The sequence below is a fragment of the Kwoniella mangroviensis genome (genome assembly GCF_000507465.2).
Source record: "Kwoniella mangroviensis CBS 8507 chromosome 1 map unlocalized Ctg01, whole genome shotgun sequence".
NCBI classification, from domain to species: Eukaryota; Fungi; Basidiomycota; class Tremellomycetes; order Tremellales; family Cryptococcaceae; genus Kwoniella; species Kwoniella mangrovensis.
In genome coordinates, this window is record NW_027062533.1 from 12840461 (window position 1) to 12868078 (window position 27618).

At 44.3% G+C, this 27618-nt stretch overlaps 10 protein-coding genes across 10 annotated transcripts; 6 read left to right on the plus strand and 4 right to left on the minus strand.

The window, feature by feature from the left end:
- Positions 1-92: 92 nt before the first annotated feature.
- I203_104864 (uncharacterized protein) lies at positions 93-3961 on the plus strand (the record flags this gene model as incomplete). The annotated part of the gene is made up of 9 exons (XM_019143554.1): positions 93-892; positions 970-1039; positions 1101-1142; positions 1195-1257; positions 1317-1551; positions 1613-2831; positions 2931-3007; positions 3078-3475; positions 3560-3961. The coding sequence occupies 9 exons, from the start codon at positions 93-95 to the stop codon at positions 3959-3961; spliced, it is 3306 nt and encodes a 1101-aa protein (XP_019006603.1).
- A 622-nt stretch (positions 3962-4583) lies between these two features.
- Positions 4584-6193, plus strand: I203_104865 (uncharacterized protein; the record flags this gene model as incomplete). Its single annotated transcript, XM_019143553.1, has 3 exons — positions 4584-5084; positions 5256-5377; positions 5470-6193. The coding sequence occupies 3 exons, from the start codon at positions 4584-4586 to the stop codon at positions 6191-6193; spliced, it is 1347 nt and encodes a 448-aa protein (XP_019006602.1).
- A 425-nt stretch (positions 6194-6618) lies between these two features.
- I203_104866 (uncharacterized protein) lies at positions 6619-7674 on the minus strand (the record flags this gene model as incomplete). The annotated part of the gene is made up of 2 exons (XM_065517633.1): positions 6619-7449; positions 7669-7674. 2 exons carry the CDS (start codon positions 7672-7674, stop codon positions 6619-6621), a joined length of 837 nt encoding a protein of 278 aa, XP_065374451.1.
- An 843-nt stretch (positions 7675-8517) lies between these two features.
- Positions 8518-9827, plus strand: I203_104867 (uncharacterized protein; the record flags this gene model as incomplete). Its single annotated transcript, XM_019143551.1, has 2 exons — positions 8518-9628; positions 9742-9827. The coding sequence occupies 2 exons, from the start codon at positions 8518-8520 to the stop codon at positions 9825-9827; spliced, it is 1197 nt and encodes a 398-aa protein (XP_019006600.1).
- Positions 9828-10296: 469 nt separating this feature from the next.
- I203_104868 (mitochondrial-processing peptidase subunit beta) lies at positions 10297-12457 on the minus strand (the record flags this gene model as incomplete). Its single annotated transcript, XM_019143550.1, has 6 exons — positions 10297-10503; positions 10595-10748; positions 10807-11317; positions 11559-11856; positions 12094-12297; positions 12392-12457. 6 exons carry the CDS (start codon positions 12455-12457, stop codon positions 10297-10299), a joined length of 1440 nt encoding a protein of 479 aa, XP_019006599.1.
- A 433-nt stretch (positions 12458-12890) lies between these two features.
- Positions 12891-14013, plus strand: I203_104869 (uncharacterized protein; the record flags this gene model as incomplete). Its single annotated transcript, XM_019143549.1, has 3 exons — positions 12891-13197; positions 13395-13540; positions 13657-14013. The coding sequence occupies 3 exons, from the start codon at positions 12891-12893 to the stop codon at positions 14011-14013; spliced, it is 810 nt and encodes a 269-aa protein (XP_019006598.1).
- Positions 14014-14331: 318 nt separating this feature from the next.
- On the minus strand, positions 14332-16001 carry I203_104870 (uncharacterized protein; the record flags this gene model as incomplete). The annotated part of the gene is made up of 7 exons (XM_065517634.1): positions 14332-14510; positions 14597-14732; positions 14900-15077; positions 15219-15526; positions 15612-15674; positions 15744-15880; positions 15944-16001. 7 exons carry the CDS (start codon positions 15999-16001, stop codon positions 14332-14334), a joined length of 1059 nt encoding a protein of 352 aa, XP_065374452.1.
- Positions 16002-16811: 810 nt separating this feature from the next.
- I203_104871 (uncharacterized protein) lies at positions 16812-17397 on the plus strand (the record flags this gene model as incomplete). The annotated part of the gene is made up of 3 exons (XM_019143547.1): positions 16812-16819; positions 16885-17160; positions 17253-17397. The coding sequence occupies 3 exons, from the start codon at positions 16812-16814 to the stop codon at positions 17395-17397; spliced, it is 429 nt and encodes a 142-aa protein (XP_019006596.1).
- Positions 17398-17811: 414 nt separating this feature from the next.
- I203_104872 (uncharacterized protein) lies at positions 17812-21012 on the plus strand (the record flags this gene model as incomplete). The annotated part of the gene is made up of 16 exons (XM_065517635.1): positions 17812-17863; positions 17927-18249; positions 18409-18489; positions 18595-18785; positions 18855-18863; positions 18922-18980; positions 19045-19209; positions 19358-19475; positions 19543-19649; positions 19713-19790; positions 19871-19992; positions 20099-20318; positions 20393-20428; positions 20516-20601; positions 20667-20775; positions 20948-21012. 16 exons carry the CDS (start codon positions 17812-17814, stop codon positions 21010-21012), a joined length of 1821 nt encoding a protein of 606 aa, XP_065374453.1.
- A 707-nt stretch (positions 21013-21719) lies between these two features.
- Positions 21720-27523, minus strand: I203_104873 (uncharacterized protein; the record flags this gene model as incomplete). Its single annotated transcript, XM_065517636.1, has 7 exons — positions 21720-21819; positions 21893-22754; positions 22814-23341; positions 23404-25628; positions 25674-26340; positions 26389-26714; positions 26766-27523. 7 exons carry the CDS (start codon positions 27521-27523, stop codon positions 21720-21722), a joined length of 5466 nt encoding a protein of 1821 aa, XP_065374454.1.
- Positions 27524-27618: the final 95 nt, after the last annotated feature.

Here is a 27618-nt window from a genome sequence, read left to right on the forward strand (position 1 = left end):
CACCGCTTCTTCCAATTCTTTCGATTTGTGGTCGGAACCATTCTTAGTCTCTTGTCATCTTGACCTGATAAGGAAAGTCACCGAGCCCAATCATGTCGAGGATACCGTCCGGACCACCTTACTCTCATCAGATACCTCCTCAAGGCGGAACAGGGTATTATCCCAACCCTTCACTCGCTGGTAATCCCTTACCTCCAGTAATTCATCAAGGTCTACCACCACCACCTTCGTCTTATCCGCCCGATCAAAACTTATACCCTTACGAACGTCATCCTCAAGCTATCAACGGTGGGTGGACCACAGCGGGTCCGATCCCAGGTCCAGGTCCTCCAGGGGTCATGCCACTGGAAGCGTACAATGCAGCTGCCGGACCATCTAGACCTGGCACTGCTGGTGGACCCGATCCCTACCAAGCTTATGCACAACCTGCTCGATCATCCCCTAGTCAACCTGTTCCACCTCGTCAGCAACCTAATCCTAACATCCCCTGGTCATCCGTTCAACCTGTTGTTACTCCCACGTCAAACACCAGAGGAGGGGTAAAATTAGAAGATCTAGTATCGACTTCAGATCGACGGGCCGGGCCGGGACCTGCACAGACCAAAACCAATCAGGCTGGTGGAGGGAATGAAAGTAGTAATAAAAGACCCAATGCTTCCGGGAACAACGATGGTTCAGCTGCAGGCGGAGGTGGAGGAGGGGGACAACAAGGACCATCGGAATTTATCAAGAAGTTATACAAGATGTTAGAAGAGGAAAGCGCGACGTATGGTAAAGGGAAAGCTGCAGGTCAGCCTAGGGGGAAAGATGGAAAAAGAGGTTCAGTAGGATGGGGCAGAGGTGGAACGAGTTTTGTGGTTTGGAATATGAATGATTTTACTACTAAAGTATTGTGAGTTGATTACATACTGTTCTTTGTTCCGTGTGAAAGTGGTGCGAGGTAGCTGATATCTCTTTATGTTGTATCAGACCTCAAACGTTCAGACATTCGAACTTTTCGAGTTTTGTGAGACAGCTGAACAAATATGGGTTTTCAAAGGTATGTATACCTTGCCATGACACAGTGCGAGGAAGTCGGAATTGACGATCTTCGAGAACAGATCAAGCATGTCGATGAGGAATCAGGTACCATCAAGGAGAATGTGAGCCAAATGTTGGAATCACGGCACGTTGCCGAGCTGACTTCCCTGGCAGGTATGGGAATTCCAACATCCTAGTTTTGTAGCTGGTGGAAAGTCCGATCTGGAGAATATAAAGGTGTGTAACCGTCTGCGCCTTTTCCTCTGTTCATTCTTTTCTAATCAGTTTGAATACAGCGAAAAGCGGTAGCTCCACGTAAGACGGCTGGTGAAGGGGATGATACCTCCCCTAGAGCATTCGGTCTTTCAGCCGAAGATTCTAGTAGGATCAATGTGATGGAGAATAGGATAGTAACGCTGGAGGGGAAACTTGAGAGAGCGTTAGAAGAGGTCAGAGAAGCCAGAGCTAGAGAATCGGGAGTAATGGGTGTTTTGAAGGAGGTAATCCACCATTTGGCAGCTAGTGAAAGAGGTAAATAAGTCATCATATACCGTATGTTTCGTAGCTGATCAAATACTCTTGATCTTGTCAGAGACCTCCGGATCCCCCTTGAGTGAAGGGAACTACTCGCCCCGTATACTACACCTATTCAAAGCTTTCGATTCGATACCCCAGCAAGGAGTCAGATCAGCTCCATCGACAGGATATGGTGCACCTGTATCAGCCCTTCCATACCCTTCACAAATGTCGGGTCAGTACAGCATGAGCGTTGCTGCTAGCTTCAACCCTCTGTATTCAAATGCCGGGACCACTCAGACGTCGCCTAGAACAGAAGGGACACCCAGCAGGGGTAGTAGGGGAAGTGTCAGCGGACCGGTATCGGCTGGAGGTATGAGGAATGTCTCTGGTGCTCCTAGTCGAATGGGTAGTATCTCAGGTCCCGTAGGCGTGCTTCCTCCCCCCACCCAACAAGCTGTTGTCCCACCGCCTACAGCTTTACCTCCTCTAAGTTCTAGCGCAACTGTCCAACCTGATTCTATCATGCCGAAAGAGGAAATCATCGAATCAGCAGATGAAATGCCTACGCTATATAACGGTGAACCACTGGGTATGACGCCCATGTTTGCCAAAACTCCCGCGTGGTTAACCGAGGGTACTCAAGCTCCCATGAATATGTATCATCGAAAATCATCGGACGGATCAACGCTGAGAATGATGTATGATGTGTTGAGTGGTGGAGGGGTGAACAACCCTACAGGTAGATTCACGGAAGAAGGTAATGCTGTTCCTCTAGCTACCGGGGCAACTAACTCTGCGGGTGCAGGAGAAGTCAACGGATTAGAATCTATACCTGAACAAAACTCTACCGAACAAGTTCAAGGTCAAGCTTCAGCATCTCAAATTTCAGATATGGTGATACCACCTCCTGGAGGGTTCGAAAATGCCGATCTAAGTGATATCAAAGGTAAATCAGCTGTGTCAGTATCAGCAGGAGATGGGAACATCATCTCGGCCTCCTCATCAAATTCCAATGGTGGCGCGAATGGACACGGACATTCCAAAACGTTCAAAAAATCATCACCGAAATCTACCCATTCAGGATCGACTATCAAACCTCATTGGGCCACTACCCCAAAAATCTTAGTTGTAGAAGATGATTTGGTCTATAGGCAACTATCATCCAAGTTCTTGAGTAAATTTGGGTGTGTAACGGAAACGGTTGAAAATGCTCAAGGGGCCGTGGAGAAGATGAATAAGGATAAATACGATTTGGTGTTGATGGATATTTTCTTTGGACCGAATATGGATGGGTGAGTGTCAGATTGCTCTTTATCGTTCGAAAGGAAAGATCCACAAGATATGCTTTGTCTATACAAGAAACAATTGCTGATTTTGATGGGTTCATATAGTCGGAAAGCCACTTCGCTGATTCGTCAATTTGATAATTATACACCTATCATCTCGATGACGTCCAATGCACAGCCTCGTAAGTATTGCATAAACTGGACCTATGATTGATATCAAAGACTGATTTCTACTTCTTTGAAAACCCATAGAGGACGTCGATTCGTACATCCGATCAGGAATGAATGATATCCTTGCTAAGCCATTTACGAAGCATGGGTTATTCTTGATCTTGGATAAACATCTGATGCATTTACGACAAGCACAGATATACGAGAAGATCATACCCATCTCAGTGGGTGTCCCACCATTATCGGACCAACATGTCCAAGAAGCTCTGGCGATATCTGCTGCGACCATACAGAATCAGGGCAATGCGGGATTGTTGATGGGTCTAAGTGGGAACGGTGATCTGAATACCAATTCGATGGGTGGGTCTGGGGATATTGCAGCGGATGGAGGAGAGAACGACCATGATGAGGAGGTCATCATGCGAAATCCGCTGGCGGGTAGCGGGTGGAGTGATGAGACTTATCAACTGGTTTTACAGGTAAGTACAATCTATGAATACTATCTGTAGTGACTTAGTGGATTTTGTCTCTTGGTGCTGACAAACTTGGTTATGCTTCTGTAGCAATTCCTAGCAACTGGGATGATGCCAGATGCCAACAGTCTATCCAGTGGATCGATCGGTACAGGTATAATACTTGGTGATCCAACTTCGATCTCCACAGGATTTCTATCTCCTGGAGGAAGTGGAGGGAATAATCGTAAAAGACCGATAGAGGCTTTGAACGATGATGGGACCGTCATCCCTAATGAATGGGATGGTTCCAACCCCAATTCGATCCAACAGGTTGATCCGACTCAGACCGGTTTGGGTCCTGGGATGGGTTTCGTCAATGGAATCACCATCGGTTTCTTACCTAGTAATTCAAGTTTCATACCTTCGAACAACGTGAATGGGATGACTCAAGAGGATGGGAATGGGAATGGAGGGAGGGAAAATAAGAGAGCAAGAGGTGTAGTAGGCTAGGATCAAATTTAGGCTCAGGCCGTGAAGTGAAAGCGAATTGAATTCACTATATCTTCCTGGGGTTTTTGGTTCGTCAAGTTCTAGTGCTAGTGATTGTACTTTGTACTGGATTGTTCTCTTATTATTCTTTTCTCCCTGTTCTGGTTTATTTTCTATCACATGTAGGTTTTAGGAAAGGAAAGGATAAAATGGTAAAATCAGGTTTACTCGTATTTACTTGTATTGCGAACGATACTTTCACGGCTTTCATATGATGATCATGCACGGTTCTGTCAACTTGGGTAATTGATATATGGATGCCCAGAATATGTTGCTTGCTATAGTTGACATTCGACATGCAGTACTCTTCTTGCTGCCCACTGTCACCTCGGCGATGTTGTGGTGGTTTATGGATCTGCCGGTGGTATGACGCACCACCACGCGTCTCATTTTATTTTTAGTGGGATATCCTATCCTGAATCAAGGACATAGACTATCGAATGAATGTTGCGACAAATGATTTTCATCGCGGAGTTAGTTTACAAGACAGATCTGCCATTCTGCTTTTGACACATTCATACATTCATATACTACATACAATCTCACAATCTTGTACCTCACATAGATAAACCACTTACCCAGCATGTCATCTCAGATACCCAAATCCATCGTCAGACCGAGACCATTTAGGATATTCGCCTTGCCTTTGGCCAAAGTACCCAAACCACATTCTTTACCATTATCTCCACCACCTAATCCTATACGTACACCTACTTCCGATAACCCTTCATCTGTCGCCCCTCCAACCAACGAATCATCACATTCTCACAATGGCTCACCGGGATCTGCGGAGTCTGGATCGGAGTCAGCCAAGACACCTTTGTTGTTGTTCCAGACTATCCAACCTGACAAACCACCTTCTCAAGGCCCACCATCACTCACTTCCAGGGCATTGAACAAGGCAAGCGATACGTGGTTGAACCTAGGTAAGAAACCCAAGGACTCATGGACGTTCTGGTTTTACGAGAAGGGAGAGAAATTGATGGATAGGATAGAGTTTGAGGAATGGTCTTTGAAGGGTATCAAAGAGGGTCAAGGAGTAAAGGTGGATAAGGAAGGGAAAGTTGTAGGTGAGAGAATAGAGGTGAGTTGATTGGCTGGATCGTACAAGCTATCTATAAGCGGTGGTCGAAAAGAGATGTAGTGAAAGATGATATCTACCATTGGTCTAATTCGATACCACACCGTGCCATACTATTTCCTACCTTGGTGGTAAACTACTTCAGAGCTAATATCCCTCCGATTTATACGATAGATTCCCCTCTTACGGCCTGAATTAAAAGGTACAACACTCCCACCACTCTTACCGAAATTACATCGATTCCTATTACATAGAATACCGTATCATCGTAAGATGATGTACAGGTCTTTGATCTTGTGAGTGTGAACAACATTTGGTTTCATTGTAATTCTATTTCGATGTATCCCCTCAATCACACCGCTAATATTGATTGTTCTCTATCACTTAGTACCCCCGTAACATGGCCATTCGCTATCATCCCCGTCATCCCCAACTTCCCATTCTTCTATGTCCTATGGAGAGCATGGTCGCATTACAAAGCTTGGAGAGGTGCATTATACCTCGAAACATTATTACAGAATGGTCTGATAGTCGAGAAAGAATCAAAAGAACTGTCAAATGTTTATGCTACCAAAGAAGGTATGCAAGGAAATGAAAATAGAGCTCCGGATGAAACTTCTTCTCCTGAAGATGAGAGTCTGAAAGGTTTAGCTACGGATACTTTAACTGATATAGTGAGGGAGGACAAAACGCAAAAGGATGAGAAGAAAGAAGAAATACCTAAACAGGCTAAAGGGCAGACTACCGGATCGATCGATGGTACTACCACACCTGAATCAATGGTATATCAACCTTCATCATCGACTGGAACAAAAACAAAGGAGAAAGAGGTAGAAAAGTTACCTTCTTCACCTGGACCTATCGAATCCAAAGCCCATCATCCATCTTTACTTCTCTCGTCTTCGCAGGTACCTTTATTGGCGCAGACTTTCAATCTCAGTCCTCTGGAAGTGATTGATGTGGTTAGGGCGATTGAACAGGCTGATTATAGAGCTAGAAAGGCGGATAAGGATAAGAAGGATAAGGAAGATAAGGAGAGGGAGGATGAAGAGAAGAAAAAAGAAGAACAGTCAGAGAAGGGGACGGAATGGAGAGGTAACTTACATCGATAATCCGCTTCAACCCATTGTTGAGTTGGAGGAAAGATCAAGAATGAGTATGTAGTAGTTGGTGTGGAACGATGGTGAAAGAAGGTGAATGGGGATATCTATAAATATAGTTGAGCCTAAGATCGATGTGCAAGGGATAATAATTATGTACACTTTTCAATAAATCATAAATACAAGCAAATCACGGGTTGAGATAGATGTGCAATAAAAAATGCATAAAGACATGATTGATCATCGTTGATTCTGCATATCCAATTCTATACAATTGAATCTTGATATCGATACTTACATTCAGTTCGATAGCTGCAAAATATTTCGATAATGATACAGCTCAATGATAGATGAGTATAAGAAACATTTCCACAAGATACTACTTCTGTTCCTTCTTCTTCACTTTGATATCCTTCTATCTTTATATTGACGTTCTCTCACTTCTGCCCCTCCCCAATCTTTCTGAATATCTCACTTCTCAAATCCTGTAAATCCCTTCTACTCCTCTCCAACCTCTCTTCCCTCCCTTTCAATTCCTTTCCCATATCATTCAACCTAATTTCATTCTCTTGTCTATTCCTCTCCACAACATCAGCAGCGACGTTCAATTCGTATATACTGTTCTTGATCTTATCGTGGAAAGCCATATCCGTAAATATATTATCGAAAAAGACATCCGACATTATATTCCCCATCGCGACCTTAACCTGGGGTAAATCCCTGACAGCCTGAGAGAGGTTTTTAGCCTGTTGAGTTAAAAGTTGGACCGATGACCATTGACGATCCGCCGATGAAAGTTCATTTCTTTCCATCATATCTGACATTGTACGTCCACCCCACATATCCCATGTTGAAGAACCCTCCGCACCACGCATATGAACTAAACAGGCTCTCATAGCTCTACTAGCCTGTTCCAACAGGTTCTTGACTTGCAGTTCTGCTTCGAGAGTTTGTCTGAGTGAATGGTATGCCGACAAAGCATCGTTGGATTGCTGTTCGAATTCGTCTTCCTGTGGATATCTAGGCGTCGATCCTGAAAAGATCGAATCGTACAATTGATCCAATTCCCTCTGCGCATTTTGATGCTCATCAACTAACTTTTTTAAATCATCTTCAGTAGATTTAGCTTGATCGATAAGTTCAATGAGCTGTTTACGTGAGTCTTGAGCAACTTGAGTAGAATGCAAATTATCGAAATAAACTTTCTCCTCTTTCTCAGCTTTCTTTTCGAATTTCTCTTTCCTCCCTGTTGACTTGTATGCGAATCGCTTGAAGACCGAGTCACGGTATGAGATATGTTCCTTCTTCTCTTTTTCCCTTACTCGATCTAATTCTTTGAGTTTGGCGTCGATGGAAGATAATTGAGAAGTAAGGTCAGATAGGTAGAGTTGTTGTTGTCTGAATTCTGGGATGGAATGGTCGGTGGACGAGAGGATGGAGAGAAGTTGATTGTTGAGTCAGAGGGAGGATTGGATGTGTTCTTCTACTGACATTGCGCGGGTATGAAATATAAGAGTATGTATGAGGTATGGTTGAGTATAGAGAGATGTATCGAGATTGTGTATTGGGTGCGGATCAGAGACAGAAAATAGATATGAGATACACGGTTATTATCAGAGTATTGAACTTATATGTTTCTTATCGCACCGCTTTTAGGTTGACGAGATGCCGGAATGGATATATTGGCACATGTCACCGTAAGAGTGTTCCGCTGACGGCGCTGAATGGATTTAATAGCTCATACTCTTTATGTAAAGTTCAAGACATGGGCAAGGTTCGCGCTCGTTTCAATAGATGATGTGGACTCGACTGAACAGGAGCAGTATGTGAATCCGGGGAACATGGAAATCGTACTGGTACCGTCCTGGACACCTACCTACCTGACTTATCTCGTGGCTCGGAGGATTTTCCAGTCCAGCACCCAATGGGGTGTAAGTCGTGAGAGACCATGACCAAGGATGCATCTTTCTTCGTACTCTATACACTAGCTCTCTGATTTCGAGGCATAAGAGAAGCATTCTGACTCATCGCAGTATCATGTTTGCTAATTTCAAGGCATGTATGCTTGCTCGCTCTCTTCACTGCCTCGTCTCATCACTTTCAGCTGAGGTACTCTTCGTTCCACCTTATGGTTTTCTGGTGATGTCATCAGAAGTCTGGCGGTGATCGCCGCTTGCTTGTCCTCATGAAATCGAAAAGTTGAAAATTGGGAAGTGCGAGTATGGATCTCGTAGCTGTGTATGTTTTCGGTATGCTCTCAATTTATCGATTTCATTGCATCTGATTTCAGTACAATCCATAGGTCTAGGAGGTGACAGCCTATACCGACTACAACCATGCCCAAAATCAAACCCTCATCATCATCGTCAAAATTGACATCGACATTCACATCGAAATCAAAGAAGAGCAACAATCAATCAAAATCAAAACTATATTCAAACTTCCTACCTATCCCTCTACTCCTGCCTTCACCTTCATCGAGCAAATCAACTACGCACTATATATACGTTCGACCACACACTTCGAAGTCTTCTATTTCCGACGGGAAAGCGGACTTACCAGATGATCGAACACTGTTCGTAACTAATTTACCTGTAGATGCGGGATTGCAAGATCTGAGGGGTATATTCGGTAAATGGGGAGTAGTGGAGGATATCAAGATGGGCGGATCGCATGGAGGAGATAATGTTTTGGAGAAAGCGGTGAAGGGATTGGATGTAGATTCGGAGTCGGATTCCGATGAAGAAGGAGACGAAGATGATGATGATGCTGAGCCCAAAGAAGGAAGAAAAGAACAGGATGAGGAAGAAGGGGAGAACACAAAACCCCAACTGCAATTTCAAGGTGATATACCAATCAGACTCACCAAGAACCAGAGACGTCAACAGCGTCGAAATGCCAGAAACGCTTTACCACCCAGTGTACCTGAGATAATCAATTTACCAAATTTAGACCCTCGTCAATCTCCATTAGGAATATCGGGAAGTCATTCATGTCATGTCATTTACCTGGATCCAATCTCAATCATTCGTCTAATGTCCTCCACACCAACCCCCGTTAATCTTACAAAATACCCTTCAGAACCTGCTGGATTGGAATACTACACATCGTTGTATGACACTTGTCGACCTGATTTAAGTGCCGTAAAAGAATATGCGGATTCCTCGATGGATCGATTCGATCACCTACATGGATTATTACTTTCCTCAAGGGCTAAAGCTCAGGGCGCAGGAGCGTTGGTGGATGAAGATGGTTTCACGGTTGTAGTAAGATCAGGTAGGTATGGAAGAGCAGGTGCGAGAGGTGATGAGTTTGGAACTGGAAAGGGAGGAGTCGGAGTGGCGTCAACGAATTTCCAGAAGAAAATGAAGAAGAAGAAGGAAGGAAGTGGGGCAGGAGAATTAAAGGACTTTTATAAGTTCCAGAGAAATGAGAGGAAACGACAAGGTAAGTTTTTGGTTTTTATTTATAAAATATCATTCGATCGAATTTTTTCCAATTTATATATATATAAGTCAGACGTTTTGATGCTGATCATCATTCGATGATGTTCATCGTAGAACTCGCCGAATTGCGTTCCAAGTTTGAATCGGATAAACAGAAAGTTGAAGAACTCAAGAAGAATAGACGATTCAAACCTTACTAGTTAGGATTGGTTCAAGAGGTGTTTGATTAAGTTGTTCAGTACCATCCACTTGATGCCTACATCCGTATACAGTAGTTAGGTCTTGTGGAATGTATATATGTGTACGTGTACGCAAAGCATGCGCCATATTCATCTCATATCTTGAACATTCATACCTTGCTATGTTACAGTAGAGAGAAGCAGTCGGATTGTCTCGCCTATTCTTTCTTGTTCGGTTTTTGCCCCATTGTCAGGCTCTGCTAGGTGAGAAAATAATAACTTCTGCCAAGTACAAGGTAGACTCTTTTCATTTCACATTTATGACGATAAAGAGAAGCAGAATGTATATTTTCAATCAAAACTTAACAAGCTAGAAATCTGGGTCATCTCTACACGATGACTCATTTTGAAACAGGAATAAATGCATAGTGGTGTATGTTTTATAGTTTATATATCCCCTTGCGCAAAATCTATCCCAATGGTCAATCCCTTAGTAGATCATAGAAGACATATCGGCTCTGATTCTATTGTAATCGAAGAGACCTTCAGTTCTACCAAGAGCGGCAATGGCGATATCTTTGTCATAGAGGTATTTCCTGGCTACACGTTGGATCTCCTCGGGTGTGACGGCATCGACGTATCGCTCAATCTCCTTGGGGGTGTATCTCTTACCGGTGGTGATGAGTTGACGACCGATCTAAGTTCGCCGAACAAAAATTGTCAGCTTGTGCTTGTACACGTTATTCTGACGATCCTCGTTTCATCTTGGTCTGATAAATCCCACTCACATCCTCAGCAATCGCGGTGGTACCGTCCAAACCCAATAACAAGGAAGCCTTGAGCTGTTGTTTGGCTCTCTCGACTTCGGCGATGGTTGGGGATATGGACATTCGGGTCCATTCTTTGAGGGTGAAGTGGACGAGATCGTCAATGTTCATGAGGCTGTAAACAAAGTCAGCTTTGATGCTCCGGTGATCACCAATGTATCGATGACACTCACTTTTCGGAAACCAAGTAGATACCCCAAAGACCAGTATCAGAGTACGAAGTGGAGAAGGACATGTAAGAGTTTGCCAAGTTGTTTGAAGAGATGATATGAGATAATTTAGATGATAATAATGGTGAGGCACCCAATGATCTATCCCAATTACCAAAGATGGATTGCATTACCAACATTGGCCAGTAATCTGGTGATTTCCATGAAACACCCTCAACGGCAATGGCAACATTCAAAGTGTCCAATGTATCATCTCTGATTCTAACTTCTGAACCGAGGAAGTCGGTGGGGGAGTGAGCCTGTCCACCTAATGGTACGGGGTTGGAGGATACAGGCAAGTTGGCGAAATGTTTCTCGGCGAGTTTGACCAAAGCTTCATGTTCGATTGATCCGGCTCCGACTAAAGCGATTCGGTCGGAGGTGTAGTTCTTGGAAATGTAGTTTTGTAAATCGGATTTGGAGATGGAGTTGATGTGCTCTTTAGGCCCGAGGATGGTGTTTCCGAGGGGGTAACCTGGGTAGGGGGGGGAAGCGTGAGTCAGTATATTGGTCTCACATCCATATTTGAATCAATCTCTACGTTCTGTCATTTTCACTCTCTATGATCCACGAGGTTTGCGCGACCACCTCTCCCGTTATACTACAGGTGACCTCCAATTTCGCTACCACCTTCTCTCCCATTACCTTATTCTCTTCATGATGTTGCCCTCCTCTTCCCTCGACCATCATCCATTGCATGAAAACCCCTTACTCACCTTGGTAAGCAACAGCATGCAAATGATCAAAGACGACTTCTTCCAATTGCTTTTCAACTTCCTCTTGTTCTCTCAGGATGACATCTCTCTCCCTCTCAATGGCACTTTCCTCCAATTTCGAGTTCTGCAAGATATCAGACAAGATGTCTACGGCTTGAGGGACGTCCTTGTCGAAAGCCTTGGCGTAGTAGACGGTTTGTTCTCTCGAGGTGTAGGCGTTGAGGTGGGCACCCATGTTCTCGACTTCAAGTTCGAGTTGGGTTTGAGATCTGGATTTGGTACCTTTGAAAGCGAGGTGCTGTAGTGGGGAGAATTAGATGAGTCAGCAGATATTACTTCATCTTTCTTCGTTTTTCTCCCCCTTTGATTTCCATCGTACATGTAATCTCGACCCCTCGTCACATATCTTCTAAGATAGCAACTATATATACTAAAGAGTATATATAGTATTCCCCCATCCCACCCCAAGCTACCATTATGATGAACATCGCCCCCATCCCACCCCGAACTGCCATCGCCATCGCCATCGACTCACCTCCAAGAAATGCGCCGTCCCACTGGCACCGTCCGCATCAGCCCTCGATCCAGCATCGATCCATAACCCCACTGTCGAAGTTTGCGATCCCGGGATCGTCTCCGTCGACACCGACAGTCCGTTCGATAACACCGATGTCTTGGTTTCTGGGTCTCGGGAAGGGAGAGTTACTGGATGGACGGCAGCGAGCGATCTTGAGAATGACTACAAAAGTCAAACGCAATTTCAGTATGATGGATTTGACATTTGCTCAAATACGTAGACGAGATTATGTGTACCGTAGAAATACGATGCTTACAGGTTTGAGTACCCTTGGGGCGGGTGGTCGAGCGATAGCCCGTGAGATGAGTCGAGATGCTACCATTTTGGTGGAGTTGAGGGGTGAGAAATAGGTGAGGATGGGATGGAGAGATATTAGGATGATGTATGAGATATCTCGAAGCTTCACAGTCAAAGTGCCATCCATCCACAGCCAAAGTGAGGATAGAGCCAGAGAACGATCAACCAGTCAGCTTGAGCAGAATACGGCGCAACTCGGAACTATACCATCAGTCAGGCCATAACTCCGGTGTGTGGCACTTGGGGGACATGGGACATGACATGACACGCGACGAGATGTAGAGTACCGTACCTGCACGTCACCACTCTCGACTGTCTCTGGTTGAAAGTGAGAACATTCTTACGAGTGAGCAGTATACCAAAAGTGTAGAACAGCAAAACTCAGACTAGCACAGTGCAGTGGCATAATCTCACTCGAAGATACAGCCCTCACCTCCAGTAAAGCAGTCACAACCGCAATGTCACACCTATTCCAACAGCAGCCCAACTCCTACTCCCCCTATGCCCCTCAATCATCATCCGAACCACTAGCTTTCTTCGGTGGTCAACCTAGCGGACCATCCGGATCACCATACTATCCAGGCTCGAGATCCTCCCTGGAAGGTAGTATGGGCCCTTCAGGCTCCGGTGTAGGCGTGGGCAGCTCGGCATTTGGAGCAACGGGGAATATGAATATGGCCAATGGAAGGATGATGCTTGGTGAAGGAAAATGGTGGGAGGCTTTTGGGACTGGGGGTTTTGAAGGTGAACCTAGCTTGATGGAGGGTGAGTAACTTCTCTTCTGACTTGACTGGTTACGAATATCCAATGGAGTGTATCCTCTCTCCGTTTCTTCATCCATCATCACGATCGGCGTGATGGATTTGGATCTCATCTCAATCTGGATGTCACATATGAGATGAATGAATATTCGGTAAGAATATAGCTCACTACTTTATCTATTGGTTTTCATATATTCGTAGAACTCGGCATAAACCCTTCTCACATCTTACAGAAATCCCTAACCGTCCTCAACCCATTAGCGAGGGTCAACGAGAATATAATGGACGATGCCGACTTGGCAGGTCCATTTGTATTCTGTTTCGCATTTGCTTTTTTCCTTTTACTCGTGAGTACAATTGACTTTCCCCATACATCTCCTATCAATCTATGATCTATCGTATATATATATATGGTCCATACTTCACACATGTATCGAAACTGATTCCCTTTTCTCTTCGGTAGTCCGGTAAACCTCAATTCTCATATATCTACGGCGTAGGTCTCCTAGGAACAACAGCAATCTACCTCCTCCTCAACCTAATGTCCGAAACGGGCATTGATGCATATCGTACAGCTTCAGTATTGGGTTATTGTCTCCTTCCAATGGTGGGATTAGGTGGGATAGGTATGGGTATAGGTATAGATTCAGCTATAGGTTATATATTAAGTTCGATCAGTATCGCCTGGTGTACCTTTTCTGCGTCCAGCATTTTCGTCGTTGTTCTCAGGATGAACCATCAGAGGTTACTTGTGGCTTATCCTGTGGGGTTGTTGTATGGCTGTTTTGCTCTGTTGAGTATCTTTAATGTTAAGAAGTAGAATGAGAGTAGAATGATATGATGAAACGAGATGAACATAATTCATAGGCGAAGTATCGTCAGCTTACTTGCGAGATACACCCTTCACATAGGCTAAGTTTTCGGTACCTGGGGGTCTCATAGATATCAATCATTGGCTCCGTTACGGGTTGAAAAGCGGAGGGAAAAAGCAAATAATGCATGAATATCATTCCCATTTGAATCATAAAAAAGGAAGAGACACCAAACACTCTATAATCCATATGCATCCTGTCATCACCGTGACATAGCATTGCATCTACCAAAAAACTAAGCCTCAATCAATCAAACACCGATCCGATCAAAACAACCCAGCCCATTCATCTTTCTTCGCTCCCTTACCACTCAATCCAGCACTCTCAATTTCAGCCAACTTGTCCGCCGAGGGGATGTTGACTTGCGGTTTAGGGGGAGGTAAGAGCGAAGCGTAGGGAGAGATGATAGAGTCAAATTCGTAATCAGATGAGAGAGGGAGGGATGCTGAGCATGGAAATGACATTAGCACGAGGTCGCGAGGGATGGGGTGAAAGAGGAAAGGTGATATCAAATGTTGTTTTGTGACTCACAATGATCGATAACTGGTTTAGCAGGTTCAGTAGCTTTTGATAAACCAGCCAAAATCAATCTACGTAAAGCTGGTCCATCGAGGGGTTCTTCCTTCTTAGCTGGGGCAGCTCCATCCTTAGGTGAAGTAGCTTTGTTCTATAAATTGTGAAGATCGGAAAAGTCAGTATCACCGTTCCGTGTTATATTCTGAAATATGTGGTAGAGATATCATCCGCAGTTCCAAAAGCAAGATCGAAAAGCAAGATCAAAACGAAAATTCTTTTCCCTCTGTCGTAAGATCATCTTGGTCAAACTCGACTCACCTCACTTGCCCTCTTCCCACTTGGACCCATCACATCCAAATTCAATTTCTCCGCCGACCCATAAGCGTTCTTCACTTTGCCCAGAGCTAGTAACACATCTCCCTTAGTTAACATTCCATGTCGACCTGTTCCCTTGAGCTTGGATATTTGTTCGGATGTCAGAGGGGATTCTTGTAATCTATAGTATAACTCATTGTTAGCCCTATGTCTGATTTTGTGTAATTGAGGAGGCTCGGATCGTATAGGTCAAAGTGATTCGATGGGATGATTTTGAAGTTATGGGATTTTTGCAATATGTATGTATTAAACCAAAACTTACAATCTCGCTACACTTGGGAAAATAGGTTGAGAATGTTTGATTTCCTTATGACCATGTCCAATCTCATGCTGCTCCGTACCAGATGAAGAAGGTTGTTCCTTCTTACTTTCTACCTGAGGTTCCTCCTTCTTTGGTTCTTCTTTCGGTGCTGATGCTTCACTACTTGAAGCTGATGCTGAAGATTCACCTTGACCTTGACCTGGTGGAGATAAATCGCTTGGTATAGTGATAGCACTCAGATCATCACCTTCTTCAGCTAAGATAGCTATGATTTGTCCAACTGGTATCTTGGATGAACCATCCTGGGCCTACGACACAATTCACCAGGATCAGCTCGATAAATACATATACAATAAGGGTTTGTTGATTCTAAATCCTTGTGTGTACACTCACAATGATCTTTCCCATCACTCCATCATCTTGAGATTCAACATCTATCGTAGCTTTATCGGTTTCCTGTTTTAGATATAACTCCCAAATCAGTCCGAGCCGATTCCATATTTCATATGTATCGACTACACTCACAACTTCCAACAAAACATCACCGGCACTGAAGCTCTCTCCTTCCTTCTTCTTCCAACTTGCAATCCCACCTTCCGTCATGGTAGGTGACATGGCGGGCATCCTCATTGAAGTAGTGGCATATCGTACATTTCGAAGGGCTAAAGTTTGACACTATCCATAAGCTATGTTCGAAGGAGGTCATGTGTCCTATGGTAGCTTACAAGTTGATGTCACCCTTGTGGAGCGTATCAGTCCAGTGAGCTGAGTTGCACCCCTCATTTTCAGTCCTGCTTGTCTTTACTAGATGAAATTAATAGGTCAGGTAGTTCAATGTTGTTGTCAGCACTCGTGGTATCTGGATGATGAAGTTGAGTTGGGGACGGGTCCAGCGGATGAAAGAGACGGATGACTTTTTTGATCCCATCGATCTGAAACCACGTGGTTGAGCTCGGACCGGCTCATCTTGCTGTGAGGTGCATCAATCGAACCAGAGGCAGAGCGACTTCATGCATGAATGCGACGTTGCCCATTCTTATCTGATTATCATGCATCTCAGAAACATAGCAGAAGATGTACCTCTTGCTGTACCAAGAGGAGCAGAAGCGAGGAAGTCATCCACTTGCATGATCGGCGACGAATAAATTCCCAACAGGTCTTCTCACGAATGTGTTGAGGACGATGGTCTGCTGACCATGACCATGCACGTCGTCATCCTCTGGACTTGGATGACACAATGAGAAGATGTCTGCTCACACAGGTGAACGTCGGATCAACTCGGCGTGTATACCGTATACCGAATGGACGAGGACGAGAGAAGGCGATGGGAGATCCTTTGATCTATCGATGAAAGGATAGATAATCTACACCACACTGCAGGCGTACAAAGGATGGTGATGGGTGAACTCACTTTGCAAGGTAAAACGACCTTCTGACCAACACGAACAGGCTCATATAAAACGACTCGACATTCCATTCTACCTTGTTCTTTTTCTCTTTTTCTCTTGCTCCTTCTCTACCGACACTCAACTCATCATACTGGATTCTGATCATCTTCACACCCCATAAATCAATCACCGAATTCGTTACAAGATGAGCAAGTAAGTGCAGTACATTGGTAGAGAGGTATTCATCAGTAGTGACTATTACTGATAGATCTCGTCAGCTCACCTACCTCATCCTCATCCGTACTGAAAGATATAGGTGCAACCCCACCTATCAACATCAGACCAACCACCTCAAGCAATACAACTGCTCAACCAACTTCTCCTGGTGATACATCTCTCTCACCCACTTCATCGAGTCTTGGTAATTCGTTCAGATACAATCCGTGTGAAATCGATAAACAGCCTTGGAGACCTGATGATGAAACACACAAGACTAGGATCTTCTCAGCGATAGGAGGGGATATGGAACCTTCTGCGAAAGGTGAAATCTTATCGTTAGTATACCATTCCAACTCTCTCTCACACAATCGGATCCAAGTCGAAGCTGATACGATGACATATATGTGTTTGTGTGTGATATGAATAGAGGAATATATGACGATCTCAAATCGTCCAACATCAACACTCAAGTGACGGTAGGAGATGTGATCGCTCAAGGTAAAGACAAGACCAAGAATTATCAATTACCTTCTAGTCCTACTTTCGAAGGATATCGATATTTCACCGAATAATGTAGTAACTCGATTCACCTCGGCCGGTCCAACAAACGTCTGCACATTACAATGAAAAGCATTTCAACAGGGTGGATCCCATTCTCGTCGCTTCATACTTGTACATATATAGTCATATTAAATCACATAAATTGTTGTACATATAACACGATTCCATATTCATACTACTCATGCATCTCGGTATCATGTCTGTCATTTCGTTGTTTACCGGACATTACCGTGTCAGCTCGACTGTTGACATGACGCGACCGTGAGCTAAGATAACCGCTTCGTCCAATAAATCAATGTAGTGCACGTTCAACAATCATTTCGACCAAGTCCAAAGCTATAAGAAGTCAGAACCATGACTCAGTGATACCATAGAACCCACTGACACGACACCAATGTGCATACGAAGACGAAACGTAATAGACAATGTTCACTCCACTTTCCAAAGGCTCTGAGAGAGCTCAAGATAGATTATGGGGTATGTCCTTCCCCTCTTCTTTCATTCATGCTTTGTGCTGATGGTGATAGCCTCGAATGATAGATAAGACGAATTCACCTCATAAGCAAAGAATCAGACCTTCCTTACCCATCCCTTCTACGGCAGATCCATCATCCTCATCATCATCTTCCACTCAGAATAGACCATTAGACAATAGTACAGACAGAAAGGGTAAAGGGAAAGGGAAAAGCATATCATTGGGGGAAGATCTGAAAGCTGTTACTTCGCATTTGAATTTGGGTAAACCAGGTCAGAGATATAAGAGGAAACTCCGACGATTGAGTGGGATTGATCCCTCGCAAACACCTGGACAAGGTCAAGGGCAGGAGGGGGTCAATGAGAAATGGACGAAATGGTTCTTTCGGGTGAGTGCATCTTCTGTCAAGACTTGAATGAGTGATTCGTTGGATTATCGATTAAAAGGAATTAGATTGAGATAATTGAACATCTTACCATGTTGAATGTCAAGAGCGTGAGAAGAGAAAGTGCTGATATTGTTTTTGGTATTCGGTACGACACCTTAGCCAAGTAGGAATACCGTCAATACATGGTTGGAATCATGGTGGAAGAGACATTTCGTCCTGGTCATCTTACCTTGTGTGGTGGTGAGTCTGTCACTGATACTCTAGACTAGCAACCCTGATTCCAACTTCATCCTATAAGTATCAAACACTGATTGACTTTACGAATTGCTTGTCCCCCTGACACAGGTCTGGATATGGGTTTCACTTCCATTCCCAGTTTCTGACCCGTACAAAGACGATCCATTCCCCGAAATTCCTTCTTGGCCTAAAAGGCCGAAAGACGATCCATCTTCACCTACACCTGGCGATGGAGATGGAGATGAAGGCGAAGAGAGGGATTTACCGCTAGATGTGAATTTCTATTTCTTCTTGATTTGGTGAGTCGACATGTTGGTCTGTATACCTTCAGCGGACGGGCTGATGATTTGGGTTATTGGTATGATCAGGTATTTCGGGTGAGCTCAGATGTTCACCTCAATATCAGGTAGAATAGTGATCTGACGACGGGTCTAGAATGTACCTGGCCGTAGCTCTATTCTTCATCACCAACCTATTCTCACTTTACCGTCTTAGTGAGTTCCAACCATCCCAATCATCTATGTATCAACGTGGACTGACACAATGTACTGGATTCAGACTGGTGGCCATCTAAACTAGGAGGTAAATTGTCGTATGCCCTAACATGGTCATCCACCTTGTTATTGGGTTTAGCGGCCCATCATCTCGATTTGTTCAGGTTAAGGAAAAGGTGGGAGAGTAATAAAGATCCTGTGGATGGTGGAGTCGATTGGGAGAGGAAGAGTAAGTCATGGTCATATGGTATCCTTCACTTTCATCATCCATATCACTGAGCAGAGAATAGGAAAAAAACCTCTACGAAGATAGTGCTACTGATTATTTATTCTCTATGGCCAAGCTGATATAATCGATTTGAATCACACTCAAATAGCCTTTTGGGTGACTCTATCATTCATAGCTATGTTGATGCCGGCGATAGCATGTTTCTCGAAATTGAAGAGGGATAAAAGACATACATATAGACAACCATTATCGACCGTTACGCAGATGTATGTTAACTGTAATAACAGACAGATTCCATTTTCCGTCATGTCATAGCTGACTTCTCGCCGATAGATTCCTAGGTGGTCATTTATCAAGACGATTCCCGGCATCTTGGTTGAGGTTCTTATGGTTCATGACTTGTTTGGCTATCGCTTGTTTCTCCCTTATTGCAGGACAAGGTGAATTCAATCACGAATATATTGATCTTGGAAAACGCTGACAATATAAATGTGTTCTTGTAGCATATGCAAGTTTGTATTTGACGACTCTACCTCATACCTCCTTGGATGCTGGTACCTGGGTGTATTCATGGGTGATCAGTGAGTGTGCCATCTTTCGAATCAGCAGATTATGATCACGATGAGGAGTACGAGCTTATGATGTGGTGGTTATGCTATAGCTGTCCAACTACTAGCTCAAATATCATTCTTCATCTTGTCTTCAAAAGTTCGAAGTAGAGCTTTACTCTTCTTGTACAAGTTGTTCTTTCAACTAGTATATCATGTGTTCTATCGTAATCTCGTGAGTCAAGTAATTCGTTACACACGTAATACCAGTCCAAGATCAATTCGACTAGCATACATACATGAGTGATTCGCATGTTAACATAGTAATATAACGAATCTAGTTCGCCCGATTACGTTCACCCACTCAATACGCTACTGTCCAACTTCTCTCGTCTATCTCAGTCATCATCATCTTCCCTTTACAGATGTCACACACCTATCATAGATTATTACAATTATTGGTGGGATATCCTACACCATGGGAGGAACATGTCGAGAATGTGGCCACGAGTTTTTACTGTAGAGGTCTAGCACAGAACGTCACGATGGTTGGGTTTTTAGGTATGTCATTTGTCATCCCTTCTTCTTTGGCTTGATATTTCGATGTTTTGTGTTGATCTGTTTTGGTTGCATAGGCTGGTTATCGATCTTGCACTTTGGACCTAATCAGCGTGAGTCTATCTTACATCTCAACGACTATCTTTACCCGTACCAGGACATAACAATCTAGGTACAAGAGCTGATGCAACAAAGAATAGATATATACCCTTTCTTTAGATTCGATCCTACTCCCGAAGATCCCTATACTTTTCCACTGACTTTCATAGCTTCTTCCATCATATGGGTGAGTGAATTGATATACAAGTCGTCGTCAGAGCTGACACTGGCATGTTATGTGCACACTAACAGGGATCCGAATTGATAAGCTCCTTCATAGCTAGATTACTCATGTCAATAGCATTCGGAGTAAACGTCTCTCAGATAGGATTGGATGAGATGAGAGAATATCCTGAATTGGGTGAGTCAATCTTACCATGCTACCAAGTCTCTGAGTCGAAGGACGATTAGAACTGATCTTGTATCCTCAATTCCACTATAGTACCTGCATGTGGTATGTTTATTTCACTTTACCTTCGATTACGATATTCAGTCCAGAAATGTAGCTGATACGTTAACTTTTATGTCCATAGGCTGGGCTTCAGTTCACGTGTCGATGAATATCCTTTTATTCCTCATCAAATTGAATTTCCGATGATACCAATCAACCCATAGGATGTCCGTCAAATTCCAACAGTCCAATCCTGTTATTATCAAATGTTATTGATTTGTGCTGTCTCCTTTTCATGTCATTGAAGTATCACTCGATTTTTACTTCGAATTTATAATTAATTTCATCCTTTATAATTGATAGATTTCATGATGAACAACCCTAATGTCTAGACGAATGACAATGATCGAATGTATACTGTAGTACAAAGCACTTCCGCATACTGGTATCAATTTGTTTCGCAAAATCCATTGTTATTTCATAGATCATTATCAATCGATATTCACATTATATATATATACGATATATCTTCAAATAAGTCTTGTTTCGAATTAATAATTATGATGTTATGTAAAATGATCAATTAACAAGACTAGATATATTGTATATGTACTTGATGTGAATATTTACGTTTACTGTCCAAATAGCAGAAGAGCAGAAGTAAAGGGGGCAAAAAGAATATCTTATATATTCTCAGGAGAAAACGGGAACCCGATATATTGTTAAATACAGTGAGAAATATGAAGTAGAAGAAGCACAAGAAAGAGATATACACATGAGTAAACAGTGAATGATCGAATAGCAAAGCGAAGCAGAAAGCGAAAAAGGAAGCATCAACCCTATTTATTTCATATCTAATCCAATTTCATTTCAAGCCAGAGCAAAAGCAAAACATCCTCTCTCATTCACTACTTTCATACCCTCAGAGTTCTAGGTGTACTGGCCACCTGTCTCAGCGTCCTCTTCTTGGCAGGAGATCGAGTCTTAGCAATTAATTTACTTTTCGAGCTTTGTCTATAAAGGGTCAAGCATCTATACGTGAGCTAAATATATCTAATGATCTATTCGGCATGGCTTTACAACTCACCTATTCATTTTATCATTCTCCTGACCTTTTGCACCACCCACAAAGATGTCCTTCTTTGTCCCGTCGTTATTCGAATTCGAAGAGAAAGAAACCGGATCACCAAATATATTCATCTTCTGTTTTCTCTTATCTTTCATCATCTCCGATTTGCTATTCTTCGATTTCACCGGATAGTTGGTAGTCTTCATCTGTAGAGGTACAGCCGTATTGGGCATAGGTACAGCATCATATCCGTTATAGCCTAAGCCAATTGTCTTTTCAGGTCCATCGGAATTCCTTCTCCTACCCCATCCCAATGCCTGTCTTCTAGCTGTACTAGTCACTCTATTCCTCTTCTTATCATCTTCTTTAGCAGTATCACCGTTGTCGGTTTCAAGGAACTTCTTGATTCCGAAATGATCCACTGTTGAAGTCGAGGTTGAGGGCAAATTCCACTGAAATCGAACAGCAGGTTTGGCCTCTATTCCAGCAGACGGCGGTGAAGACGGAGTACGAGTGGAGTTATCAGTAACGAACTGAGCGAATACTGACGAGATGGGTTGAGCAAGTGCACAAGGCGCTTCAGGTACATCATCAGGGAATGGGAAAGCGAATGCGAATGCAGAAGAAGCTGATACGGTCGAAGATGTCGAATTCTTCTTTTCATATTTCGTAGTCAAAGACATCTTCGGTTTGTTAACCAAAGGTTCAGGTCGAGGTAAAGGTAAGCCGTAAGGTGAACACAATCCTCTGGAATCGCTCAAAGAGGATTTACGTCGATGAGCGATCTTACCTAATGGTAATTGATTTAAAGGTTTGTATGCTTGAGTGGATTGAGCGAGAAATGCAGCGATCTCCTCAGTAGTGGAGGGCATTTTCCAGTCTACCGCATAACGATCAGCTGAAATGTCTTTGAGGCAGGCAAGGAGACGTGAAGCTCACCTTCTAAAGCATGTTTAGACTCTTCACTATCTCTCCAGCAATTTTTGGTTTTCCTGAACTCATCAACAGCTTCTCTCTCCCATTCGACCCAGTTTCTGACAGATTTCATCCTGTCAAATTCCTCGTCCCCTCCCAAATCGTCTACACCCACGATGGTAGGCTCTCGCGAGATTAGACTGTGTGGTCTTGGACTTGCAGCGGATTTGTTGGCTCGAAGAGTAGCCATAGAGGGCATCTCATGGATGGTCGCGTCGACATTGACGCCAGCAGAGGACTTTTGTCGATAGTGACCAGCACCGGTCGGTCTGGTACGTCTACCAAGATTAATCGAAGCTGCATTAGTGTCGAGAGAGAGTCGACTGGACGTCTCAGATGCTGAAGGAGAAGTAAGACCAGGAGTGTCAATAGGTGGTTCAGCGATGATCAGTCGAGCAGGTCTTCTTCTTCCAGGTCTCTGAGGTCGAGAGATGGATGAACCGAGCATTTGACGTCCACTGTTGGCTTTCGGTTTCATTTTTCCGAAAGGAGCTGCGTGAGACGGAGCGGTCAGCCAGCTTCTCTCATCATCGCTTGACGAGTGATGGACTCACTCATGTTGGACATGTCCTCGCCGTCAGCTTCCAAACAAGATTCAATCTCCTTAGCCATAGCTTTGACCGGAGTGACCACGTTCTGCATGTATTTCTGAACGTGGTGGAAAGTATCATCGCCGTTGGAAACACTCGTAGCTGTACTGACAGTCGATATGGGTCGAAGGCCCTTGAGGAAAAAGTTGTTCTTTGCCGATGTTGGTTCGGGTCCGAATAACGAATCGCCATCTGCAGAAGATCGGTTGAAGGAGCTATCAGAATCAAAGATGGAATCTCGGGATTGGTGTTGGCGGGAATAATCGAATAATGAATCGTCAACTCTACTTTTGGTACCATCGAACAGACTATCCCAAGACGATTTTCGAACATGTCTGGAATCGGACGTTTCATCAGGTGGTGATCCGGTTATAGAGGTCAATTGAACACCACCATCGAGCTGGAACATCCTCTCACCTAGACCAGGTCTTACGATCTGCGATATCGAGAAGTTAGAACTAGTAGACATGGATGAGAAGTTTCGTCGATGAGCCGCCCAGTCAGGTCGACCAAAGGTACTTTCTCCAGAAGCGTTTCGGCGGTGTTTGCTGATATATCCATAACGACTGTTGCGAGAGCTGATAGGAGGACCGACGGAGAAGGTGTGGCCAATAGTCTCGCTGAGTGAATCAACAGATACGATAGACGAGTTTCGACGATGGTGGCCCCTTCGAGTGGTAGGTCTGGCACCCACTTGGTTGACAATTGACATAGAGGTCTGAGTAGGTGAATTTTCATCCGATGCTTCGTGAATGTTCTCAGTGATAGATTGATGACGAGAATGACCATTTTGGTTTGTAAAGTTGACTTCGAAGTAATTGGTGTATTCGCGCTCGTTACCGGTACCAATGACAGAACCAATACTTGACATAGTTGCAATACTCAGACCAGATTCGCCTCGGTGGTGACCTCTTCGTCGTCCATGGGTAGGAGCGACCTCAGGAATAGCCAGGATAGGCTCAGGTGCACCGAAAGAAGCGGGACTGTCCTGACGAGGCATAGTGGCGACATGTTGTTGAAATGCAAATTGACCTTTAAATGGTTCTCTTCTGACAGGGGAGGTTTTGGCGAAACCTGTTACTTGACCAATCACAGCGGAGTGTTCCAAACCTTCATCGTCCCCGTCATCGGCGTCGGCGTCGGCTTCATCTTCATCCTCATCTTCAGAACAGTCATGCATGGAAGTACTGTCAGAAGGTTTAGAGATGTGGAATGATGGTATAGCTTCGGAGATCGAAATGGAGTTCGATGGAAGAGCAGGAAGTGGCGGAGCAACAGCAGGCAAGAACAGTTCAACGCTATTGACTTTCTTGAGTGCTTCGACAAATGAAGCACGTTGATCACCTTGATGGAGAGAAGCGTATTCACTGGTAAAATCGAAGGTATTTCGATGATCGTTATTATCGACAGAAAGCATGTCACTGAAGATCGAGTCTCTAAGGTCATGTTCTTCGTTGTGATCAAAGTCAGTCTGCGAATAGTTGGATGCAGCTATGTCATCAGGGTGATGCGTATCCGGTACTGGAGGAAGCGACAGAGCAGGCGGAGCGGGACCGGGTCGACGGACAGGAACTCGATCTTTCGGTGGTGGAGCAGGCAAGCCGAGGATAGCTGTCTTACCAGGAGAAGAGGCAACTTCATGAACAGCAGTAGATCCCAGGAACGCTTTCAGATCGGCTGGTACATCAGATGCGATGCTACCTTTGATAGACTGAGTTCGATCTTGTACGATGTTAAGTCCCATAGTCTGACCCATACCGACCCGTTCATCGGTGACCTTGGCAGCAATGACATCTACCGCGGGTTTCGAAGGTTTCCCATGTTTAGGCGGAACAGGAGATGGTGAAGGAGGTGAAAAGATATTTCGCATGCCTTTGCGGACCATACTTTCTCTAGGAGGAGATGAAGGTCCTAACTCTTTCTGGTGATTGGCGGCAGCTTGAGCACGGTGAAGAGCAAGTTTGAGAGGGCTGACATTGACAGACGGCGGTTTAAGAGAGCTGCTACTAGCTTTGTTGGCAAGCATGGCTGACCTCACACGACGAACTGGCGTGGGACTACCATTGAGACGTTTTCGGAGGGAGTTGTGTGATCCCATATGGTGCAGAGTAGGACTGTTGCTGGATGCAGGTGAGAAGTCGAGGCATGAAACCAGAGTGAACAGTTTGTCGGTGGCCGATGCGACTCTCCTGAGACTCGCTACAAAGGTCAGCTTTGTTCGCAATCAAATTCACTCACGATCTCTCCGAAGGATTTCAGCTTTCTTCTCTGTTGGTTCATCTTGAGCTGAGAATCGACTGATAAACTTGTCGGAAGGCACGATGGCTGCCTTGAACGGTTCAGATGCTTCTTCAATCTCCTCTGCGAGAGAGCGGAGAGTAGGTTCAGCAGCGATTCGAGGTGGAGAAGCATCAACACGATGGTGGTGGAAGAGTGAAGCATGGGATCTAGGTGGCGAGGAGGGCTTGATCCTTTCGAAACTCTTCTTGATATTAACACCAAAAAGACCAGTGAGGCTTTTCCTCTTGGGAAGTCGAGATGAACCCATCAAAGCTTCGATAGCGTGACATGGTTCTTCATCGGAAGTTCGAGTGGCAGCCGTACCGACGACGCTTTCCCAGACACCTCCTCTCCCAGAGCTGATAGGGTACTTGGAAGGCGTGCTGTTGGGCAAAGACTCTTGATCACCAAATGTTGATCGTTTAGCGGAGTTAGGGAAACACATGGTGGAGGCGGTGAGCGGAGATCTTTGTTCGCCCGCATTCATAGATGGTGCCGAGATGTGAAGGTTTGGGGGTCGTTGGCAGTTTGTAGATCGCATCGAGCCAACGTTGGATTTAATAGTAGCAGCAGCGTATTTATCATCGATATGAGCCGAAAGCGATGTTGTAATTGGAGCAGCTGAGAGAAGTATCAGTATGCGTCTTGTATGTTCTACACTCGACTTACCCGCTGGTCGAGCCCATGCCTCTTTCGCAGGTGGAGCCGGAGCTTTTCCGTCTGACGGATTTCTTACTTTCTCCTTCTTTGACTTATTTCTACCGAGTAATCCCCATACTCTAGATTTAGTCTTCTCCTTCTTGAGAGTTTTGATAAGGGGTTCTTCTGGTTCGATAGGCGATTCAGGAAGCTGAGGAAGAGGAGCAGCCATGGTATTTCCGAGAAGTTTACCAAGAGATGCTGATCTAGGGGGCAGATCTACAAGCGGAGCAGAGGTCAGAGGAGCTGATACTCGTCGTTGTTCCATAGTAGTTCCAGTCATATTTGGTTGATATCTAGTGAAGTGATCAGCTTAGCTTTCGGTCATTTATCGCGCTGGAACTTACCTCTCAGTCACCTCCTTCGTACTGTATACATCGCTGGATACGGTCTTGTGAGAGATAGCTTTACCTGAAGAGACACTTGCTCGTCGATCAAGAGCGATACTCTTGGCCGAAGGCGTTCGAGCACCATGTCTGTAGACATGCTCGACTACCTCTGCACCTTGTCCATTTCTGACGAAAGGGTCATCTCCAATCGAAGGTCTCGATACGACCGCAGGTTGAATCGGTGGTCGTAATGATACAAGATGAGAGGCGGAAGATTTGGTGGAAGGAGGTCTTTGAAGTTTCTTCAACATAGCAGGGTTGTCTTTCGGTGGAACAGCAGGAGCGAAACTTGTTTTCTCTGGTTTAGGAGATACAGGCTGGGCTTGGGCTTGTGCTTGTATGTTGTGATGGTGATGATTGCCCCAACCGAACAAATCCGCCAAGGCTTTTCTAGGTTTCTTGGATTTCTTATCCTTCTCGCCTACAATTGCAGGAATGGTGTTGGTGGTCGATGAAGGAAGTTGGGCAGTAGATGGTTTCATGGGTCGAGGGGAAGAAGGATCAACGTAGATGTTCAATTTGGCTTTACTCGACTTGCTCTTGATTGGCGTTCTCTCCTTGTTGAACAAGACTGAAGGTATCTTCTTCAGAAATCCGTTACTTCTACCGAAGCTTGTTGGAGGTTGAGGAGCTACGAGGTTGTTGGTCTCGGGTTGGAGATAGTGAGAATGTCGAATATGATTATTCGGTGAGAAGAGTGAAGAGGAATGAGTCATGTTGGTGATCGGTATATCTTATATCATATAGGTTCGTTACTGTATATACTTTGATGGACTATGTCGGTGAAACGTATAGTATGTTATGACTGTCG